This window comes from Pan paniscus, chromosome 5 (assembly GCF_029289425.2).
Source record: "Pan paniscus chromosome 5, NHGRI_mPanPan1-v2.0_pri, whole genome shotgun sequence".
Taxonomy (NCBI): Eukaryota; Metazoa; Chordata; class Mammalia; order Primates; family Hominidae; genus Pan; species Pan paniscus.
Window position 1 is genome coordinate 39,474,168 of NC_073254.2, and position 13,868 is coordinate 39,488,035.

A 13,868-nucleotide genomic window follows, 5' to 3' on the forward strand; every position below is an offset into this window, starting at 1 on the left:
GTTTCACCTGTTCTTGAACTTCATGTAAATGGAATTATATAGTATGTACTTTTGGTGTCTTGTTCCTTTTACACAACAAAGTATCTGTGAGAATCATTCAAATTATTGACTATAGCAACAATGTGTTCTTTTTAAAAATTGCTGGCCCAGGGCCAGACACAGTGGCTCACACCTGTAATCCCAGCACTTTGGGAGGCTGAGGGAGGTGAATCACCTGAGGTTAGGAGTTCAAGACCAGCCTGGCAACATGGCGGAACCCTGTTTCTACTAAAAATATAAAAATTAGCTGGTCATGGTGGCGTGTGCCTGTAATCACAGCTACTGGGTGGGGCTGAGGCAGGAGGATCGCTTGAACCTGGGAGGCGAATGTTGCAGTGAGCTGAGATCGCGCCATTGCACTCCGGCCTGGGCAACAGAGTGAGACTCCATCTCAAAATAAATAAATTAATTAATTTAAAAAAATTGCTGGCCCAGTGTAGTGGCTCACAACTGTAATTCCGGCACTTTGGGAGGCCAAGGGAGGATCGCTTGAGCCCAGGAGTTCAAGACCAGCCTGGGCAAGAGACTGAAACCCTGTCTCTACTAAAAGTACAAAAATTGGCCAGGCATGTTGGCATCTATCTATAGTCCCAGTACAAAAGGGGAAGAGGCAGGAGAATCTCCTGAGCCCAGGAGATTGAGGCTGCAGTGAGCTATTAAAACATCACTGCGTTCCCCCTGGATGACAGGGTGAGACCTTGTCTGTATTTTGTTTTTAAAAATTGCTGTGTAATACTCTATGCTATGAGTATATTACAATTTATCCATTCTCTTGTGGGCATTTAGGTTGTTTCCAATTTTTGGCTCTTGTGAGTAAAGCTGGTAGGAACCTTCATATAAATGTCCTTTCTTGTGAACATAGCACTTTATCTGTCTTTACATATTTAGGAGTGAATGTGCTGGATCCAACGGTAGGGGGTATATTGAGCTTTAGTAGAAACTGCCAAACAGTTTTTCCAAAGTGATCATACCATTTGACACTCTCGTACTGGTGAAATTGTAATGAAAGAAGTATACACATAGAAATAACAATACATAAAAATGTAGTAGCTTTATTATTATTGAGATGGAGTCTCAGTCTGTCACCTGGGCTGGAATGCAGTGGCGTGATCTCAGCTCACTGCAACCTCTGCCTCCCGGGTTCAAGCGATTCTCCTGCCTCAGTCTCCCAAGTAGCTGGGATTACAGGTGTGGGCTACCATGCCCGGCTAATTTTTGTATTTTTAGTAGAGATGGAGTTTTGTCATGTTGGCCAGGCTGGTCTCGAACTCCTGACCTCAGGTGATCCACCTGTCTCAGCCTCCCAAAGTGCTGGGATAACTGACGTGAGCCACTGCGCCTGGCCAAAATGTAGTAGCTTTAAATGTCACTGCTGATATTCTGAATTAAAACAGTTCAACACTTTCTTTTCTTAAATCTGAGTAGATGATGTTTTCCCTGGACAGTACATTTCTTTTTTCAGGGATGTCCTTTTGTGTGTTTCCCATCCACAGGCAAGTGGTAGGAGAATCCCTCTCCCCCGACCCCCACCCCAATGCCCACTCTCACACTGAAGGACAGAAATTCTCTCTCTACTGCTGCCTCGTACCTGGGTCTGCAAGTCCTGGATATTCTTTGTTGACAGTTCTGGCAAAGCTGGCCTCCAGCTGCTTCATCACTCTGTCCGCTGGGCTGTGGTAGACACCAACAGGGCTGCAGCACTTGGTCCAGAATGACAGCAAAGACAGCTTTTTGTGAAATTCTGGTATGGCTGGAAAAGAAGAGCAACCCCCCATCTCGTAACACATTTTATTTTATTTTATTTTATTTTTTTGAGACAGAGTCTTGCTTTGTTACCCAGGCTGGAGTGCAATGGCATGATCTCAGCTCACTGCAACTTCCGCCTCCTGGGTTCAAGTGATTCTCTTGCCTGAGCTTCCCAAGTAGCAGGGATTACAAGCATGCACCACCACACCTGGCTAATTTTTGTATTTTTAGTAGAGATGAGGTATTAACATGTTGGTCAGGCTGGTCTCGAACTCCTGTCCTCAAGCAAACCACCCACTTCGGCCTCTCAAAGTGCTGGGATTATAAGCGTGAACCACCGCGCCTGGCCATAACATTTTAAATGAAGCAGATGAAGACGTGTTGGGGAAAGGGTGTGTATGTGGGGGGTCTTTAGGGACCTTTTTTCTCCCCATAAGACTGTGGTTAGTTTTCACATGGAACTAGCAGATTCCTGTGTGGTCGGCAGGTGGCCCGAAGGGTAAAGAAGTTATGACGAGGAACTCATCCTGCTTGGGGAGCAAAGAAAATAGAGCAAAAACAAGTTCGTTTGCTGTGAGTGATAGGAAATACAGGAGCTCTACCCTTGGGCGGCATTCCAAACTTGTGATTTCCTATAACTCCACAGCAGAAATCATACAGGATCAAGGACTCAAACTGGAGGAGAGTTTCCTGAAGGGGATGGGAGGTAGCAGCAGGTGGCTGGAGGAAATTTTTACCCTGCCCAGGTGGTTCCCTGACTGAAATGACTGAACAGCATGGTACCAGGTGGGACAGGAACAGTGTTTCACTTGAATGTGTCATGATCATGAGGAGGGGGCTGGGAGAGGAGAGGACACAAGTCACTCACAGCCTGAATGTCCTGCCCCTCTTCATGTCCCTCAGAGACCGGCCAAGGTCACCTACTTCTAGTGGGAATGGATGTGGGAGGCAGAAATGCACAGGGAGAAGATAGAGGAAGTTTTAGGCTTAATCAGAGATTACCTGGAAGACCCTGTTTCTGCTGAATATCTGATATGAAAGAAGACATAAATTTTGGTTTCTACAAAAGTGCCCCATAGCCAGATCACACAAATTCAAAGGCATCTTTCCCAGGTCAAATTCTTCATTTAAAACTCTTAGAATCAGGAACTCTCCTGGAGGCGTTTGCATCCATGTATTTTATTTGTACCTTTCCCCAGCAGGGTCTGGCAGGATCTTCCAACTGACAGTCACTACAGGAGTTGTCTTAGCCACCTCCAGGGTGCAAGAGCATCCTATAGTCATCTGTCCCTAAAGGGAACCGCACCAGCAGAAAGTCTGTGAAACTCTGCCTGTGAAGTGGATGCTGTTTTTGTTTCTGTGTCTGACTTCTGGGGGTGGAGGCCCTCTGGAAAAAACCGTGTGTCTGCTGCTTTGACTCAGAAAGCTGAAATGTGACATTAATGAGCCCAATTTGTTTGGAGACCTTTCTCAATCCTGTGACCTAAGAATGCTTTTCTGTTTTTCCAACAAAGCAATGAACAGGCATAGGGAGTGGACTGGGCTAGTGGTGTCATCATTTACGTGAATAGCGGTGTAACTGGCAGATACTTACCTTCCACAACAGAACTGATATTTCCTATGTTCTCATCACTGACAGCTGCGAGTTTCTCCATCACTTGGATCTGCCTAGAAAGCTTCTCTAAGAGACTTCTTGCCACAAATGGGGTTTTGCTTGAGAAAACAATTTGCTGGTAAAACAAACAAAACTCCTGTTTCAATTATGTTGTTTTCAGTAGAGCTTTCTCTACCCAGCCTCATCCTTCCTGAATGTGGTGATGATACTAAATAAACTCATGCGATGTTTTTCTTCCAGCTCGATAATGATCCTCATTCCATGCCAGTTACAACATCTGATGAAATCAGGCATGTTTTTGTTGCTTTGCATTTCTTCATGTGTGCATAAATTCTGGAACTTTCTCAGTAGTAGGTCTACAAGGTTATTATAAAGCTGCCTTCCCTTTTATGTACTGTGAATCTCATCTTCCCCTTTGAAACATGAGGGGCAGTTTAGGCTGTGTCTTGGTGTGTAAGCAGAAATAGATTTGTCTTACAAATGCAGCAATTTTTCACAGCATGGTTTTATTTTTGTGTGTGTGTTCAAGCTGAAAGTTAAGAGCAGGTTAAATAATAATGAGAATTACAATCAGAGCTGTCTCTTGATAACAAATGAGTGCTTACTATGTGCCAGGCACTGGTCTGAGTTCTGTATAAGTGTTAGCTTATGTTATTTCTCAAAACAACCCAATGAGGCGGGTCTTATTGATATCCCCATTTTACTGATGAGAAAATTGAGGCACAGAGAGGTTAAGTAACCCACCCAAGGTCACATAAGTTGTAAGTGGGTTTATTTGTGTGCAGTAAACAAGAATGAGAAGGCCTAAGAGAAGAAAGAATATAAGTCGCTTGCTGCCCAATGGTTCTACTCCTTTCTGTGTCTCAGAGACCTGTCTCAATCACCTGGTAGCCATAGATGCAGAACGCAGACCTGTACTACTATGCTGAATTGTTTAAAGTATTGGGACTCTAAAACAAATAGGATTTGCAAACCTAGCACTTTGGGAGGCTGAGGCAGGCAGATCACGAGGTCAGGAAATTGAGACCATCCTGGCCAACATGACGAAACCCCATCTCTACTAAATATACAAAAATTAGCCAGGCATGGTGGTGCAGGCCTGTAGTCTAAGCTACTCAGGAGGCTGAGGCAGGAGAGTCGCTTGAACCCTGGAGGCAGAGGCTGCAGTGAGCCAAGATTGTGCCACTGCACTCCATCCTGGGTGACAGAGTGAGACTGTCTCAAAAAAAACAAAAACAAAAACAACAACAAAAAAACCAAAACAAAGTCTAGTGCAGCAATTATGTACTAACACCTTTCCTGTGAGTAAATACAATAGCAACGAACTGCTTTATTTTGAAAATAATTGTAGTGATTATGATTCTTAGAAAATGCACATCTTTATCTCTCTGTGGTTATATAACTAACAAGTAAGCTCACACATGAATCAACGCAAGTGAGAAGGTAAGTTTCTAAATCTCATTCCTTCAATCTACATCTTTTATCCACCTCTTCTGTTTTTGTACCATTGCTCATCCCCACAGAAAGGATGAATTGTTATAATCATGGCCTTATTACTGAGAGAAACACTGCATTGACTGCTTGCACTAAAAGCATGCCAATTAGTCTTTGCGAGAAAACAGTCACTCCTTCAAAGATAAGAATTCTCTTATGTCTCACAAAATAGCTATTTTTCTGTAGAAGAGAAACAAGTGGTTTGCTTGGCATAGTATCAGGCTCAGCAAGGACAAAGAGCTGTCTCGTTCAAATGGTTGATGAGTAGAAAACAGTTATACATAAATAAAAATCCCTGTCTGTTTTGATCAGAAAAAAAAAGCTGCACATTCTACCAGATTGGTTATCAGTCTCATGGTTTGTGAGACCTTTGTGGTTTTTGACCTCAAAACTCAACAGAAGAGTTCAACTAAGTGTTGGCTAACCAAGTGGCAGGAGTTATAATTGCCAACCAGTCTCCCACAGCACACAGTTGTCTGAGGCTTCTCTGATGCTCTTCATCTATGGTGGAGAAGCATATTCTCCTACATCTCATCACATGTCTGTTACCAAGGAGGCAACACTGCCCCTCTGCTGGGCTCCCGAGGGACCCCTGGCTCCTCACCCTGACTCTTATCTTCCAACAGGTTCTGTGCTCTTGGGTTACCATTCCTCTTCCTTCTGCACCCTTCCTGCTTGGCTGATCCCCTTGACACTTTTTCTTTTCTTTTCTTTTTTTAATGAGGCCTTGGCCTCCCAAAGTGCTGGGTTTGAAAATCCTATTTGTTTAAGAGTCCAAATACTTTAGACAATTCAGCATGGTAGTACAGGTCTGCGTTCTGCATCTATGCCTACCAGATGATCAAGACAGGTCTCTGAGAGACACAGAAAGGAGCAGAACCATTGTCACCCAGGCTGGAGCGCAGTGGTGCCATCACAGCTCACTGCAACCTCTGCCTCCTAGGCTCAAGCAATCCTCCCACCTCTGCCTCCTGAGTAGCTGGGACCATAGGCCTGTGCCACCACGCCTGACTAATTTTTGTATCTTTTGTAGAGATGAGGTTTCACTCTGTTGACCAGGCTGGTCTCAAACTCCTGGGCTCAAACAATCTTCCTGCTTTGACCTCCCAAAGTGCTGGGACTATGGGCATGAGTCACTGCGCCTGGTCTGGAACCATATTATTAGCTTCTGCATTCTCTTCCTGTTCCACATACACCCAAGCAAGCTGGGAGAAGAATGATATTAGAAGAAAAGCAACCAGGCAAAGAGAATGCTCTTAAGTAGATGCTTGAGGAAAAATGCTTTGTTCAAGACAGCTGAAACCCTTCCTGCAACAAAAGAATTTCAGAACATTTGCTCCACTGTTGAAAAACCTTAAGTGGTAAACAGCTTGAGATGAGAAGAAAAATTAGCTCTGTGGTGTCCCAGAATGAGAGCTAAATGGTGATCATGATGGCCTAGAGAATTATATCTTAGCATTGCTAATAAGAATTACTTATTCAAGGTCCAGGAGACTGTGGTTAGAGTCTTTAACACTTTCTTTTAGCTATCCAGGTGGTGAAAAACTAATTCATTTGACATTCACATTAATATATATTCAGCACTACTGGCTTTCAAACTCCATTGCAGATGGTGGAATACAAATGGCTTCCCCCCACCCCCTTAATCACATTATTCTCAGGTACTACCAAATGAGTCAAAAGTGAGAGCTAACCATATGCCACCTACTACTGTGAAGGTCTGGAGAGTTAGGTTTGAAGATGAAAAACCCAAGGTTGTAGAGGGATGGGCAGGCCCATCAGAGTTTTTGACTTGGCTCAAACCACAGCAAGACTGTTCTCTTATTCCTGAATTCTCATTTCCCTGGCAATACTAAAAAATGAAAGCACACTTCCTGGTATGTAAATCACCTGGCATCTCAAACACAAATTCATCGCTGATCCTACCTGCACGAGTTGGGTGCAGTACTGGAGGTGCCTGACGATGGTGATGTCCAGGCTCTCGTTGCCTGTGGTCAGTGGGAGAGGACTTCCTGCCACACTGGTCCCAACTCCTGTGTCTTCAGTGAGCGCTTCACTGAGATGCCCCCTGGCTTCTGGGTGAACCGACCTGTAACTATTGAAGGTGGGCAAAACATTAGCTATTCTTTTTCTGTGCACAAACCACAGGTCAAGTCAATATGGTTTGCATCAGGCCCCAACAGCACCCACTGAAAACAGTCTTTCACTCGCCTATCTTGAAAAATAGAGACACCTTTAAAAAATTACTTAATTCAGCCTGGTCACCAAATTGCCTAGTGTTAAAAGGACATGCAAACAAATTGCTTTCAAAGTTCTTTCTCTACTTTTTAAGCCTAATGAACCACTTATGAAGTAGTTTCACCCAGAAGTCTTTGAAACATGCCCTCATTTTGAATGTGTTGCACTTTCCTGCTCTGTTGACAGGGTGATCTGCCAAATTTTCTGGAATTAAATTGTCCTCTATATTTGTGGTTTCCCAAAGGCAATACCATTAAGAAATAATCTGCCAAGGTTTTTTCCTGGCCTCAGATCAATTGCTACTTGAATAAAAGGAAAAAGGAAAGCTGCCAAGAAGAGAGACATGATGTTCTACTCTGGACAAAAGTTAAAAAGGGTGTTTGAATATTCAGAGGAATCGCTTAGTTCTGCCTCTGATGTTTTGTTTAAACCCCCTTGTTGAACTGTATGAAGTTATATCATGGTAGGCACCTACATTTAAAAAAATCTCTTGCATTGATTATCTAATTTTATTCATAAACTAAACCTGTGTACTAGGGAGGGTGGGAATAGTGGTCTTGTTTCACATGATTAGCAGAGATTTTGAGTGTCCTGGTTCACACAGCTAGACGGGACAGGGAAGATTTGGGCTTCTAGCCTCACACTCTCTGGTGTCCACAATTTAAAAAGATTAGCACCAGAGCTTAGAGGCTTTGAATGCTTTATTCTGATTCTGATTCACATTTGCCTCCAAGGGGAAAACACTCAGTTTGTGTCTGGGCAGTCCACACATAGCAGCCAATACATATTTAAAATACACACACACACACACACACACACACACACACTCTCTCTCTCTCTTCCCTAATACTTCTGATGACATACAATAAGATTGATCAAATTAGATATATTTAATATCAATGATGTATAACATTTATAAAACCTGTGCTTGTGATATTTTTGTTGTTAAAATGTTTCTTATAGCAAGAAGAAAAAAAGTTTAGATTGATGCCTGACTTTGCTACATCCTGTAACAGCTTAAGGTAACAAGTATGCAGAAAAATTTTTGGATAAGAAGTATTTCACAAATTCTATCAAGCTAAAAAATATTAAGGCAGAACAATTTATTTTTATTATTTTTTTTGAGACGGAGTCTCGCACTGCCACCCAGGTTGGAGTGCAGTGGCTCGATCTTAACTCACTGCAACCTCCACCTCCCAGGTTCAAGCCATTCTCCCGCCTCAGCCTCCTGAGTAGCTAGGACTACAGGCGTACACCACCATGCCTGACTAATTTTTGTATTTTTAGTAGAGACGGGGTTTCACCATGTTGATCAGGCTGGTCTCGAACTCCTGACCTCAAGTGATTCACCCTCCAGCTTCCCAAAGTGCTGGGATTACAGGAGTGAGCCACCACTCCCGGCCTTATTTATTTATTTGAGAGAAGGTCTCGCTCTGTTGCCCAGGCTGGAGTGCTGTGGTACAATCTCAGCTCACCTTGACATCCTGGGTTCAAGCAATCCTCCCACCTCAGCCTCCCGCATAGCTGGGACTACAGGTGTGCACCACCACACCCAACTAACTTTTGTATTTTTAGTAGAGATGGCATTTTGCCATGTTTCCCAGGCTGGTCTTGAACTACTGAGTTCAAGTAGTCCTCCGGCCTTGGCTTCCCAAAGTGCTGGGATTATAGGCATGAGCCATCATGCCTGGCCAAATGTAGGATAATTTAAACATTACATTCATTTAATAAATTTTCTTTGCCATGTCCCCAGATTGCTTATGGGGTAAATTCAAGTTCTCATGTTTTTTTTTTCCTGGTTTTATTTTGAAAAAGGAAACCCTTCAGGGACAACAACAAACAAAAACTAACATCTTTCAGGGAAATTTGTGAAGGTTGAAATCATAGCTTGCCGTAACTTGAAAACCCATTTACGTCATATTGTGCCAAGGTAAAGATGAGCGGGCAATCCACCCCCATTTTGGGAAAGTGTGTTTTCTTTCACAGCAATTGATGGAGGTGGGTATGTTCCATTGTGCTTATTTTGCTTTATCTGTAGTTATAAAATTGGACCCCAGGCTCTAGTTCTCAAAACATGATTTGGCTGCACGAGGACACCTGACGGTGAAGGTGACAATGTTTCACCTTCATCTGCTGCTTCCAGAGAAGGTCACATTCTCCACCTAGAGACATGCAGTACCAGTGGCAGTCATTGGTCATCCCCTCTTACATTCTACAAGAAATATGCACCATGGGACTTAAACTTGACTTGGATGCGTGCCTTGATGAACTCAATCTCAGGCAAAGACTCACTGGGTTGAAGGAAGCATGAAGGGTTGGGAAAGGGAAGCACAACAAAACAAAGGCAGCGGAAGTAAAGTGCAAGCCAGGGAGAACCAGGCCCAAATTTGTCATCCAGTAAGAGTTCTTCAGAAATGTGTATACCTAGTTAATTTGGAATTAATTACATGGGGTCAAGTTGTAGACACTGAACCCTATAAGACACATGTGAGGGCTGGGCATAGTGGCTCACACCTGCAATCCCAGCACTTTGGGAGGCTGAGGCGGGTGGATCACCTGAGGTCAGGAGTTCAAGACCAGCCTGGCCAACATGGTGAAACCCCGTCTCTACTAAAAAAATACAAAAATTAGCCAGGTGTGGTGGCGGGTGCCTGTAGTCCCAGCTACTCCGGAAGCTGAGGCAGGAGAATTGCTTGAACCTGGGAGGTGGAGGTTGTGGTGAGCTGAGATCACACCATTGCACTCCAGCCTGGGTGACAGAGCGAGACTCTGTCTTAAAAAAAAAAATGTGTACACATGTACTTGTATAAAACACTCTCATACAAAATTTTCCTCTTTATTTATAAAGAGGAAATATAAAGATATTTATTTTCCCTTAAGCAACCCAAAAGAGGTGAATAATATTGACCCTTTTATTGCACTTGACAATAAAAAGGAACTGTAAGCCAACTGGTCACTCATGTGGAGAGTTTTATCTTCCTGGAAATGTGTACCAGGTCCCCTCTGACAGTAACAAAGAACTACTGTATCAGCTGTGACAGGAGAAATATAAGGAGACACTAACTTCAGACTTACCTGTGTTTCTCAGTCTCAGTGTCTGAAAATACTGAGTCAGCACCTCCGCCAACATTACAAACCTCATCACCATCCTCCTCCTCGTCAAAATCAGAGGTGTTCAGGAAATCAAAGCTTTCTAAAGCACTTTCAACTGTGAGACTTAAACTGGAAGACCTGCTGCGGCTTACTGCTGGCTTGCACTGTAAAGGCAGAAGGCACCAGGGAGAACATCAACATATTCGGAAAGAGAAACCAGACACACGATGCTCAATTGGAGATGCCACACTTTTTTTTTTGTTTCAAGTTTTTATTTTTTGTTAGCATTTAAAAAATGCATTTAAAAATCTTTATATCCAAAAAAGAAGTACAACCATGGATAAAATGGCACAATATCTGGGACTGGTTGCAGAAGAATCCAGAGGGAAGTCAGCAGGTTGAAGAATAGGAAACAAGATTGGCCATGAGTTGATCACTGAGGAGGTTGAGGGATGGGCACACTGGGATCCATTAGAGGATCTTCTCTACTTCTGTTTGAAATTTTTATAACAAAAAGTTGAAAAAAACAAAAAACAAAAAATAAAACCATGTCAACCACAAAGCCTTGGGAAACAGAACTGCTATATCCCTCTGCCTAGTGCTCACCCCAAAATAAAATACCACAAGCAGACAAATTTTAAGTCAGTGAGTCAATGCTGAATACTGACCAATCTCTAATTCCAAGTGGCATTGTCTTCGGTGTTTTACAAAAGGCGCTAGCTATCTAAGGCATCTGCTCTAAAGGACTAACAAAACAAATCCCAGAAACAGGAAGTGGTTCAAATTCACCTAGCCCATGTTCCCTAGATAAGAAGCCCTGCATCTTTTTTTTTTTTTTGAGACAAGGTCTTGCTCTGTCACTCAGGCTGGAGTGCAGTGGTGTGATCACAGCTCACTGCAGCCTCAATCTCCCGGGCTTAAGCAATCCTCTCACCTTAGCCTCCCAGGTAGCTGAGACCACGGGCATGTGCCACCACACCAGGCTAATTTTTTTCTTTTATTGTAGAGACAGGGTCTCCCTATGTTGACCATACCGGTCTTGAACTCTTGGGCTCCAGCAATCCTTGGCTTCCCAAAGTGTTGGGATTACAGGCATGAGCCACCGCACCTGTTCACAGCATATAATTTTTCCTCTGAGGACTGAGGAAAGAATGAATGCCTTGGGCATGACAAGAAGCAGCCCTGCTTCCTCTGGAGCTCTGCCTCAAAGGGAACAAGTCCCACCACTTCCCTGACCAGGCCCTGGCATCATGGGAGCAATCTCATTCTCTGGCCTGGAGCATTCTATAATGCTGGCCACATGCAGAAACATTACAAGCAAAACAATGCCAGTTGCTATGGGCACAGAGTTGGAGAGAAGTATTTCCAAATATTCAAGAGGATGCTGGGGTGGGTCGAATGGGACAAATTCTGCAAGTTAGAAGCACTAAATGTCCTCCATCCAGTTAGGTGACACTCCTTGCTGATTTCTTAGCGCAAGGTAGGAAGGGCCTTGCAGGGATCTGTTTCTGACACTCAAGATGGCACAAAAGCACATGGGAAAACGTCTTTCGGTCTTTTAAATCACAGTTGTCTCATTCACCCTCAGTGATCTCCGTCCAAGAGGCAGCACCATTTAGTTTCTGATCATCAAGGTGTTTAGCATCCTAGGAATGTGAAGGAGGGAGAAAAGAGAAAGCTTTGTCCAGCTGATGCTTTAATTCTGGCTGGATACAAAGCCATTTGCCCCAGACCTAAACACACTCACTAGTGATGTTTTCAGCAGTCTCAGGGGGAGACAGGGAGTCGGTCTTGACTTCACCTACTTCTAGGGTCTTTTTTCCTAAGCAAGGTGTCTGCACAATTTTATCTTGTACAGTACGGATGTGTTTAAATATTGGTCATGACAAAGAAAGGGGCAGTTGAGGATTTTAGTAGCAGGACAATTTTGGAACAATAGCAGAGTGAAATAATACCCTGGAAAGAAGTCTCTGATCACCAGTTTTTAATAATGCTTAGTGTTTCCTGTGGATTGAGCTACTTACCATCACCCTAGATGCCTGGAATGGGAGCTGCTATCACTACTGGATTTCTCTAAGGAATTCACTTTAGATGGCATCAATTTGTGTCTTAGCTCTTTGAAATGAATACCTTTTGCCCACAAAGCAAAGCTGGTCAACTTTGCAGAAAAGATAGGTGCTTAGTAGAATACCAGACAAGCAGCCTGCATATACAAGCCCTGAGCTGATGGTTTTGAACTGATATTTTACAGAAAGTAGATTCAGAGTGCCCTTCTGTTTCTCGGAGGCTATATCATCAACTGAACTATCTGTCATGAGCATTTGAGGACCTGGAGAGTCAGGACCTGAATTATCATCTGCCTTGGGCACAAATCTCCTCCAGAGTTAGGTCAGCAAGACTGAGTAGAGAAGGATAAGATGGTCAAAAAGCCTTGGAAATGTAGTTTCAGATGCCACTGGGCAGGCTACATATAAAAACAATCACCATTTTTTTTTTTTTTTTTTTTTTTGAGACAGGGTCTCACTTTTTCACCCAGGCTGGAGTGCAGTGACGTGATCTCGGCTCACTACAACCTCTGCCTCCTTGGCTCAAGCGATTCTTCCACCTCAGCCTCTCGAGTAGTTGGGACTACAGGTGTGTGCCACCATGCCCAGCTAATTTTTGTATTTTTTGTAGAGATGGGATTTCGTCATGTTGCCCGGGCTGGTCTCTAACTCCTGGGCTCAAGTCATCTGCCCGCCTTGGCCTTCCAACATGCTGGGATTACAGGTGTGAGCCACCATGCCCAGCCAGGAAAACAGTCTTAGAAAGGGATGCAACAGCCTTCTGTGGGTTGGTTCTCGGCTTGCCCCTGCAACCTGACTTTCAAGCCTTTTTACAGACCAGGTCCCCAAAGAACTGCTCTTTTAAGAAAAAGGATCTGAGTTCTCTTTTCTTTTATATGACAATATAAATCAGAGCAGCAAAGAATACAAGAAGTAGCAGTGAGATTTGGGACAACAATTCAAATCTGTCTTCTTGTGCAGTGTTTTTTAAAAAATTAATCTGTATGCAGGTGGAGACAGATACATTCTGATGCAGCAATAATGATCTCATTATCAGGACCTCCCGCCTGCAAGGAAATCATCCTTCTCATCTTACCCTCCTACCTCCATCCTGGGCTGTCTGATCCCTATGGATTGAGGGTATCCCTGGAGAGTCTGTAGATCTCCCGCTCTAGAGTAGAATGGATGATTATTTTGCTGATGATTAATCTGAGATTCTGACTTGGTTATTTGGACCAATTGTGAGAGCAGGCAGTCTCCTCCAGCAGGCAGTGGCTCGTGGCTCTCACAATGGGACTGGATAACTCTGACTCCAACCAGACAAAGGGCTCCCTGCTTTCCCGACCCCCTGAGAGGGATCCTATCCAGTAACGCCTGTGAGACTGTAATCATCAAAGTGCCTCTATTTCACATATGGGATTAAAATGATTAACTTGGGGACTGGGGGAATTTCAACATTCTCTAGAGCTCTTTGTTTAAATCCTAATCAATTTAGATAAGTTGATCTGTTGTTTGGAAAATAAAACTTAATATGCACTACTGGCATATTAGTGCCATTTAAAATGATGATGAGCTATTAATCCTGTGATTGGACAGGA

General features: G+C 43.5%; 1 protein-coding gene across 11 annotated transcripts in view; it reads right to left on the reverse strand.

The window, feature by feature from the left end:
• RIPOR2 (RHO family interacting cell polarization regulator 2) overlaps positions 1-13,868 on the reverse strand; it is a 125,835-nt gene that overhangs the window by 18,510 nt on the left and 93,457 nt on the right. For 7 of the 11 annotated variants that reach the window (XM_034961558.4, XM_003823206.7, XM_055113229.2 and 4 more), the window contains 4 exons: positions 10,208-10,389; positions 6,821-6,989; positions 3,380-3,515; positions 1,628-1,789 (listed from right to left, as the gene is read on the reverse strand). In XM_034961558.4, the coding sequence (XP_034817449.3) occupies positions 1,628-1,789; positions 3,380-3,515; positions 6,821-6,989; positions 10,208-10,389 (649 nt within the window). Of the gene's footprint in view, positions 1-1,627; positions 1,790-3,379; positions 3,516-6,820; positions 6,990-10,207; positions 10,390-10,475; positions 11,872-13,868 lie in introns of those variants that run through there. The other 4 variants (XM_008976805.5, XM_055113232.2, XM_008976806.6 and 1 more) reach the window with 2 other exon arrangements.